Here is a 9988-nt window from a genome sequence, read left to right as displayed (position 1 = left end):
CCAACGACAATTTAGAGAGACCTTCTCTACAACCACTGTAAAGTGGTTGATTCGCCGCATTTAACATTTCATAAAACTTTTTTGCATCTATGTTAGGTTCTTCATCTTCATCATGAGCTACGAATGCATCAGTTACCATATCATGAACCCTATCAAAATCTACCATCTGCTCCTCCTGATGGTAACTATGTTCATTATGCAAATGATGAGCAACCGGTTCTTCCTGAAAATTGCTATTACTACTACTAGCTTCATTCTGATCATAATTATTATAACCTTCTCCATGTTGAAACCATATATAGTAATTTGGCGTGAAACCTCTATTTATTAAATGCTTACAAACATTTTCACGATTTGCCAATTTTGAATTGTTGCATTTCCGACATGGACAGAACATCTTACCGCTTTCTAGGGCGAGCGGTGTGGAATCTGCTTGATGCATAAATGTCTCCAGTCCCGCAATGTATTCTTTCGTCACTCTCCCGTTAGCATCTCTATGCATATACATCCACCTCCGCAACTCGTAGACATTCCCGGAGCCTGACATTTTTTTCCTTTCACGTTTTTCTTTTTTTTTCTTGTTGGTGTGTTTAAAATGATGTTGAAACTTCCATATTTATAGAAAATTTTCGAATCTGGTAGTTGAAGTTTTGCGATGAATTTGCGAGGAATAGGTAGGTAGCCAAAAAAAACGTGCTTCAAAATTCCTCGTTAAGTTCACGTATATCATTTCCTCGTAAAGGTGACGTAATCTTACGTTGAGTTAACGAGGAAAGTATATTTCCTCTTTTCCTCGTAAAGATAATGCAAGCTTTACGTGGTCTTTACGAGGAAAGTGTATTTCCTCGTTAAGACCACGTAAAGTTACGTTGGTTTTACGACGAAATATTGTCTTCGTTATTTTACGAGGAAATAACGAGGTTTACTTCTTTCTTTGTAATTTCCTCGTAAAATCGTCGTAAAGTTACGAGGATTATATTTCCTCGTTAATTTTCCTCGCCAAAGTGCTGTTTTCTTGTAGTGGGAAGAATAATCATTGAACCAAAATTACCATGTAGTAGAAAGACACATGACTAAATCACCGAAGCACAACCACCAGCTAAAAGGTAAGAAGCACCTTATAAACTAAACAAACATAGACAAAGAAAACAGGGGAATCATAGAAACAACCTGAAAAAAGGAGAATGGAAGCCAATCACCGAGAAAAAAGAGCCCAAGCCTGAGATCAGAAACAATCTCCCAAGCCCACAGAGCGCACACGGAGGAAAATAACATCAAAGATGACTAAACTCTGACTCAACCAAAAGAATTGCAGTTCCTAGCCAAAATCTAAAGAAGAAGCGGAGTAGTTGACCTAAACAGCCTATAATGCTGTGAGAAACAGCTACACAACTGGGAACTCATAAAATCGTTTTAAACAAATATCAGATAATCTCACAGGAGAAAAAGGTGAGAAAGAACAAGAGCACTGAGTTGAGTCTCTTTTCGGTGATGGTGAGAAGTACCGCACATTGGAAAGGTAAACAAGACACATAGATGGTGACGACTCAAGGTCAAAATATGGAGAAAGGACAAAAAACATGTTAAAAGAATAATGCTCAAAAAATTGAAAATAAAATAAAATACAATTTTGACACTGAAACGGTTAATCGAGAATCAACAAATGTCAAAATGAAAAGTTGTTTAAATTCAATATGCTTTATACCATAGTCTCACTACTGAAAAAGGAATGAGGGTTATTAATACACCCAAGTTTTAATGGTTTTAATAGAAACTGATCCATCATCGTATCATCTTTAATATTAGAATTTATAACTTTGATATGAATTATTTGAACTTTATAATTAAGCTGAAAGATACATAGATCATATAAAATATAAAATATTCTTACAGAATCATCTGACTGATCCAATCCTACCGAACCGAGAGTATGACTCTAAGGCCTCAAGAAAAGATCATTGGTTGTAAAATCTATTTCCTGCGCAACTAGACTCGGCTTGACAGATGATTCCATTGAAGAAATATTGCGTAACTGTCTCAGCCACAGACACATCATTCACAGGAGGAGGAGCAAAACGAGGCCCTTGTTGACAACCTACACCACAGTAGTCTGAAGTGTTACCGCATAATCCATTCTGACTACAACATAGCTCTGGTGAACAATTTCAGTTTTGAGCCTTTGTTATATATATATATATACATTTTCTTTTTGCTAAATACTTTTTTGAGCCTTTGTTATGGTATAGAAAGCTTGTAGAACTAATAGGATGGTTACTATAGAAATATTGTAGAACATTTTGATTTTGTTGGGAGAAAGGAAGGAAAAAATAATATCATTATGCCTAAATATAGCCAGACGATTTGGGAGAAAGGTCACATTCTAGAACAGCTATCCAAAACATAATGAAGAAATTTTTAGGCCCAGTCCAAAGGAATAGAGCAAATATACCCAGACAACTAGACTAATGATCATTTTTTTCCTCGTAAAACGGTTATTTATTATTCAAGTTTGAGATAGATTAGAAAACCAGAGTCCAACAGAACAACCAATATAATACAGTTCTCTGTAAACAAATCTTGTTATCTTAGCTAATAAATCAGAATATATTTTTAGAATGATGAATAAAAACAATTGAGAATTCGGAGAATCTATTCTTCAGTCTTGACAATTCTTTCAGTTTATTGGAAAAGTTTGGTCATGTTCTTGGATCTTGAATCATCAAAATTAAATTCTTACAATTGGTGCCAAAACCCTGACACGTCGAAAGAAGTAGCATGCACTTCATTTCCCATGGAAGAGTCTCAAGTTCTGAATATAGTGGTAGTATTCTTCTGCGTTGGTTTTTTTCTCCTAAAAGTTGAAGTACTCCTCTAAAATTTTCCCATGCCTATCCGCAACCACTAAAGAGTGTGTCATGTGTCCATGATCCATCTATCATACATCTCTTAGCTGTTCAGGAGATTTTCACTCCACTGGTATTTCTTCATGTTACTATTAGCTTCATACCAACATTCTGATTCATCGTGTCTGACAATTTTCAATAGGTCCTTGCCTATCCCTCTGAATAACTTATCATTAATTACTTTCCAAATATACCATATTATCTAAGGGTATGAGTCTTTATCCATTTCAAGATATTCAAAATCATTCTTTCGACATAACAGATACTCCATATTTATGTATTGGCTTACGCTGGGGAACATCAATGGTGTGAGATAGGGTTGCTGCTATAAACCATGTTTGTAAAGCTGGCGGACATTTAAAGATGGTGTGGTTAATAGTTTCATGCTCTGCTCCACATTCAGGACAATGGTTATCGCATTGCATATGACGATGTGTTAAGTTATTTGTCACAACTAATTGTCCTGAGATTGTTTGCCATATAAAATGACAGATTTTCTGTGGAGTTTTAATCTTCTAAGTAAAAGTTTGTAATTTTGCAATATTAGATTTTGGAAGTGGTTCCATCGTTTTTCTGTTGAGAAAATTTGTTGCTACCCAGTGGCCATAGTTGACAGTATACATACCACTATTTGTATAACTCTTAACTCATTATGATGATGTCCTTGACTTATATAGCCAAAGATTGAATCAGTGGGATATTTTCTGAATTAATGTAATTTTCTAGTAGCTCAGAATTTATCTTTTTGGGCTAGCATGATCGGATGAACCGCATGTGCAAAAGGTCTAACCGGTCGTGCTGGTATCCTCGGTATGTAAAGTTCTTCTCAAATTTTGATTTTATTCGTTGAATACATCTTTTGTATGATTTCCAATAATATTATCCTAGTTACTCTTCGGGACAGAGTGGAAGAAGGGAGGATCTGAATTAGGTGAAGGAAGTATGACTGCCTTACAAATCGTCGAGATTACTGTCATTATACTTATTCATCCATACGGGGGATTGTCGATACCAGACTAATGATCATTATAAAAAAATGGAAGGCCATACAATATTTTACTAAAATCATTTTGATATATACACTTGTTATTTGATCATAGATTCAAACTGAATTCTATGATTTTTATAATTTTCATGATTTAAATTAAGTTATAATACTAGTTTTATGAATTCATGTGTGGATTATATACTCTACGATATAGCTTCGGTTAAAAAAACTACTAATTTCATTTCAAATAATTCTACATATAAAAATATGAAAACAAGTTTATATAAAATAACACTGAATTTTATAAAAAATGAAATATTATTTACAAATAAGATATCTCTAACAACACATTTTCGAAACATGATTAATCATTAAGTGAATAAAATGGGCAGATGTTGGATTTCAATCCTATTAAGTCCTATTAAAATATATGATTGAATAACACTTCTTAAGCATTTTAATAGGTGCAAAATATCTATACACTACAAGTAATTTTAGACTTTGCTAACTCATATGTTAAAGAAGTTATAGTTAGGGACACACCCCAAATAGAAATCTTCACATATTACAAATCTACCAAATAATATCAAACTTTCGTTGGTCTCGAGGATGTTTACATATCACATTCAACTCTAAGAAACAAACAACATTGGAAAATACTTTGCAAAATATAATTTTAAAATGAGAATGAATAATTGATGGACAGCACAATGACTATAGAGTGGAGAAAGAAGCCAATGCGAGATATAACCCACCACATGGTGATGACTAATGAGTGTTACGTAGTTTGATACATTTCATATTAAGCAACAAAACATAATGCATTAATGTCAGTCTTCTACCCTTCCTCACGTGATACCTTTGACCTTTCTTCATGAGTGAAAAAGATATCAAACTCATTTTCTCGGATCTCTTACGCAAGAATGCACCGCACATTCCAACGTATTTGGATAACTCCTTCTAAGAATCGTTTTAACCAAGTAAATGGATATATATATATGTCAAAAAAACCTACATGGATGTCAAAAAAAAAACTTCCTATATGAAAAAGTAGTAAAACGATCGAAGTCTCATAAATAATTTTGGATGCTTTCTGTTGATATCTCAAATTTAAAAGGACAAACATTGCACATATAAAATTTTGAACCAATCTGTTTATTCACTAATTAATTTTAAATCTAATATTATTTCAAAACTTTATTGTTTGTCTCAATTATATATAATGTCCCGAAAAATATATAATTGGTCACAAAAATGGACCAATAAAAGTTATCGTTTCGATTGAACGTGTTAAAATCTTTTATCAAAAAATTAAAAAGACAAACATTAATATATAATAAATTTGGGTTAATCCACTTATCGCTGATTTATTTTCATTTGAAAATTTAGAAAACTTAACATTTTCAGACATTCTAAATGGTCATATATATGTATTTTGTAATGTTTAGACTGTATCATTTGTACTAAAATATTTATGTCTTTTTATTACATATTACCACAATATTTTTTGTTTTTTTTTCACTTATACGATATTTAAAATCTATTTTACTATGTTACATATTATTAAATTGTTTTAATGTTTGTAAGCTTTGTGGAGGGAGGGCAAAGCATGTCGATGCCAATATTAGAGTGGACCTAAAAACAGATAGAAAAGGAAGATGGGATCCAGACTGTTCTCTCAAATATAAATAAAACCCACTCTTCATTTTATAATCTTATTACTTTCTACACACTCATTCATCAGTCACTATATAAACACACACTCACAAACACTAAAACCCACAAGATCAAATCAAGATCCAAGAAAAATGAGAACCCAACTCATCTTTCTACTCATCTCTCTCTTAGCCTTGAACTCTGAATCACTAAACTGCTATGAAAATAACCCACGAGGCCATCCCTCAGATCTAAGAGTGTTCCATATTAGCAGCCCTTGCTCTCCATTCAAACAACCAAACACTGTCTCATGGGAAAAAACACTCCTTAAAGACAAGGCTCGTCTCCAGTACTTGTCAAGCCTCGCCGTAAAATCTTCGGTCCCAATCGCCTCGGGACGTGCCATCGTTCAGAGCCCGACTTATATCGTGAGGGCTAATATCGGGACACCAGCTCAGCCCATGCTCGTGGCTCTTGACACTAGCAATGACGCTGCTTGGGTTCCTTGTTCTGGCTGTGTTGGCTGTGCTTCCTCTGTTCTCTTTGACCCTTCCAAGTCAAACTCTTCCCGCACTCTTCAATGCGAAGCTCCTCAGTGTAAACAGGTATATAGTTAGTATCTATTTATTACCCTTCAAATACATTAGATATACTGTACACGCCTTTGTGGACGTAAAACAGATTTTTTTTTTTTCAAATCAGAACGAATCTTATAAAAATAATTTGATATTAAATAAATAAATATTCTTATAACTATAACGAATTTGATATTTAATATTCTAATTTTCCATATTCTTATAACGAATTAGCCAAATTTTATAAAACTAAATTTGATATTAAATAAATAAATATTCAAAATGCATTTAGTTTTTGATACTCACTACTTTCTTTTGGAAAAATAATCCCTAATAGGAGTACTCTTACTCAACTTTTACTGTAAAACGGAGTTTGCAGTAAGATATTTTGTAATCATATTATATTTTATATTCTATAATGGAAAATGAGATTACTCCATGTAAAAAGTGATATTAGTCTAAAGAATAATAATTTTATATTTACTCACGATTCCACTCAAATATAGAAGATGATTGGAATGATACACAACTTCATTATATAATTACACTATTTTGGAAAAGAAATAATGTAATACACTGGAATTGGAGATATGCTCTTAGGATAGGATTCTTATTCGAATTTTGTTTTCGCAAAACAAGAAAACCAAACCGAAGGACCACTCATGTTGGACTCTAGTGTTGAATATACACACAAAGATGTGATGTGAACTTAATTTCGGCTTTGTTATAACACCATCATCCAGAAGTCTACGATAGTCACGGGTTCTTATGTCACGGGTATTTTTTAATACAGTATAGATTCGTTCCTTTATAGATAATACCGACTAGTAGGGCAAATTTTACTGTTTGATATATATTATGTGTCTATAACGCTGGTTAGTGTTTGTTTGCTTACATGTTAAAGAGAAAACATAACACATAGGGAGGCAGTGTTTAAGGAGGGGATCAGCTGACCCCCTTTTTTTAAAAAAAAATTGTTTTTATTTAAGAAAAATTTGACCCCATTAAAAAAAAATTTGTCTCCACTAAAAAAATTGACTCCAGTACGAAACGTTTCTGTCTCCGTTCTATTACCGCATTCTATTAATGCATCATAACCAGATCCAAGATGGACAAAACAGTTATTTATCGAAGTGCGTTGTTAAAGTACGAATATTCTTTTTTTTGCAGGCTCCAAACCCAACGTGCACCGTAGGCAAATCATGTGGTTTCAATATGACTTATGGTGGATCAGCCATCACAGCATCTCTGACACAAGATACACTAACACTAGCCAATGACGTCATCCCAAACTACACTTTTGGTTGCATCAACCAAGCCACTGGAACATCGTTGCCAGCGCAAGGACTCATGGGTTTAGGTCGTGGTCCATTGTCTTTAATCTCACAGACACAAAGTCTTTATATGTCCACGTTCTCGTATTGCTTGCCTAATAGTAAGTCCAGCAACTTCTCGGGATCGTTGAGATTGGGACCTAAGTTTCAACCACTTAGGATCAAGACAACTCCATTGTTGAAGAACCCTAGGAGGTCCTCTCTTTATTATGTTAACTTGGTCGGGATTCGTGTCGGGAATAAGATTGTGGATATTCCTACAAGTGCACTCGCCTTTGATCCGGCCACAGGAGCTGGCACCATCTTTGACTCTGGTATTGACTCCTTACATTCTCTCGGACAATGCAGTTTACTAACAATTGTTTCAAAAAATGGACAGGCACTAACCAGACATTTATATGAGATTATTGCTTAGGCGGAATCAATTTTTTAAAAAAATAATTTCGTTCATGACCGATTCACTGTTTAGGTGCGCGTATTAATGCTGCATCGATATATATATTTTTTAGAAAGGGTTTGCATCGATTTTTAAAATATTCCATTTGTTTCGTATTACTTGTCGTTCTAAATTTATCCACACAGATTAAGAAAATATTTAATTTTACATATTTCCAAAATAAAAATACTATTACCAATAAACTTAACCATATATCAACCAATAAAAAAATAGAATAAAGAATATTGTCAATAAATTTTGCATTGAAAACTAAAAATGATACGTATTTTGAAACAAAAAATTTTCTTTAGAACGACAAATAATTTGAAACGGAGGGAGTAGTAGATTAATGATTAGGTGGGATATAGACGTGGTTCAGATTGATTTTTTAAAAAATTGTTTTAGAAAAAGTGTCATTAGTTACCAATTTGCCTTTTAGACGGGTTCTTTTAGACTCTGTTTAGACCGATTTTTACAATAACATTTTAAATGTACATGCGCAGGAACGGTCTTCACGAGGCTAGTTGAACCAGCTTACCTTGCCGTAAGAAATGAGTTCAGACGACGCGTCAAGAACGCAAACGCAACATCACTCGGAGGTTTTGACACTTGCTACTCCGGCTCTGTTGTCTTCCCACCTGTCACGTTTATGTTTGCGGGAATGAACGTGACTCTGCCTCCGGACAATCTTCTCATCCACAGCTCCTCCGGCAACACCAGTTGCCTCGCCATGGCCGCAGCTCCGAACAACGTAAACTCTGTCCTTAACGTTATCGCTAGTATGCAGCAGCAGAACCACCGTGTCCTCATCGACGTACCCAATTCCAGGCTCGGCATTTCCCGTGAAACATGCACCTAATTAAAATATAAGCGTGGTTGTGTTTTTGTACTATCTATCTATCGCGTTTTGAACTTCTTGAGTTTGGAAACAATATAAATTGAAGATTTTTGTGTGTGTTTGATTATCAACATTATCGGTTACAGGTGTTGCCATTGAGTGCTATAAACTGCAGGCTCTTCTACATAATGCGAATTAAGACTAATGTAACTAATGTATGATGAAACATGAATGATTTTTATAAATTAATATAAATGTATGTTGAAGCATGAATGAATTTTGTAATGTATGATGAAGCATGAAACAATATAAATTAAAGTTTTTTTGTGTTTTGATTATCATGTCAATCCACCGTAAATTTCTCTTGTTATTCTCATTTACAAGTGTTGCTTACGTTAGTTACAAAAAAAAGTGTCGCTTTAAGTTCTGACACAAGTGAAAGTACAATGTGCTACTCAGTGATGCAAGTAACTAATGGAGAGGTCAGAGATGGACAGGAAAACACAAGACAAAAAGATTCCAAATGAACTTTCATGGAGTGGAGTAAAATTCAGCCATAGTTTATGAGTTAGGTTGGTCCATTGGTTATGATTGCTTTATATAAGTAACTTTTTGTTTTACACCAATTTTTTCATTACTAATTTTAAACGATTACAATACTAATAGCAACATAGTACACACAACGATGTGCAATCCGATAGACCAAAACCCCAACATATAGTTCAAAGGTAAATCAGGATACAGACACAAACTTCAAGAAGTTTGATGAAACGTTATGAAAGATATTAAATTACCACTTGTGATCCAATTTAATAAGAGAAAATGGTCATTTAAATCACGAATTTTTAAATTTGGTTGAAAAAACCACGAACTTTTATTTAGACCATTTAAAGCACCAACTTTCATTGACAAATCATTTTAGCCATAATCTTCTATTGACCATATCATTTTAGTCCTATCGGTAGTCAACAATAATACTAGTTGACTAACAGTAGGTCTAAAATGACTTTTAAAGTTTGTGATTTTTTTGGTCCAAATATAAATTATATAATTTTAGAATAAATTATTTAGTAGCTATAACTTTCTATAAAAATAAATATTAAATAAATAAAATATAATTTTTATTATTTTTTTCAAATGAAAATTTAAATAATTTTCATTATGTTCTAAAATAATTAGTTAACATATCATTAGTTTAATAATTACTTATTAAAAAAATTATAAATAATAATTATGTCAGTTTTGTAACTATCCATAG

The 9988-nt window shown here is 33.3% G+C and overlaps 1 protein-coding gene across 1 annotated transcript; it reads left to right on the top strand.

The window, feature by feature from the left end:
• Positions 1–5549: 5549 nt before the first annotated feature.
• On the top strand, positions 5550–8857 carry LOC130494786 (aspartyl protease AED3-like). Its single transcript, XM_057001542.1, has 3 exons — positions 5550–6152; positions 7293–7770; positions 8396–8857. Exons 1-3 carry the CDS (start codon positions 5700–5702, stop codon positions 8749–8751), a joined length of 1287 nt encoding a protein of 428 aa, XP_056857522.1. The 5' UTR covers positions 5550–5699; the 3' UTR covers positions 8752–8857.
• The last annotated feature ends 1131 nt before the right edge of the window (positions 8858–9988 follow it).

This window comes from Raphanus sativus, unplaced genomic scaffold (genome assembly GCF_000801105.2).
Source record: "Raphanus sativus cultivar WK10039 unplaced genomic scaffold, ASM80110v3 Scaffold3727, whole genome shotgun sequence".
Taxonomy (NCBI): domain Eukaryota; kingdom Viridiplantae; phylum Streptophyta; class Magnoliopsida; order Brassicales; family Brassicaceae; genus Raphanus; species Raphanus sativus.
This window is presented reverse-complemented; position numbering and strand designations above follow the sequence as displayed.

What these genes read in the sequence shown, in the direction of transcription:
- LOC130494786 (XM_057001542.1), top strand. Translation starts at nt 5,700, where the DNA reads ATGAGAACCCAACTCATCTTTCTACTCATCTCTCTCTTAGCCTTGAAC. An exon ending in AAGCTCCTCAGTGTAAACAG is followed by an intron (nt 6,153 to 7,292) that starts GTATATAGTTAG and finishes TTTTTTTTGCAG; the next exon opens with GCTCCAAACCCAACGTGCAC. An exon ending in TGGCACCATCTTTGACTCTG is followed by an intron (nt 7,771 to 8,395) that starts GTATTGACTCCT and finishes GTACATGCGCAG; the next exon opens with GAACGGTCTTCACGAGGCTA.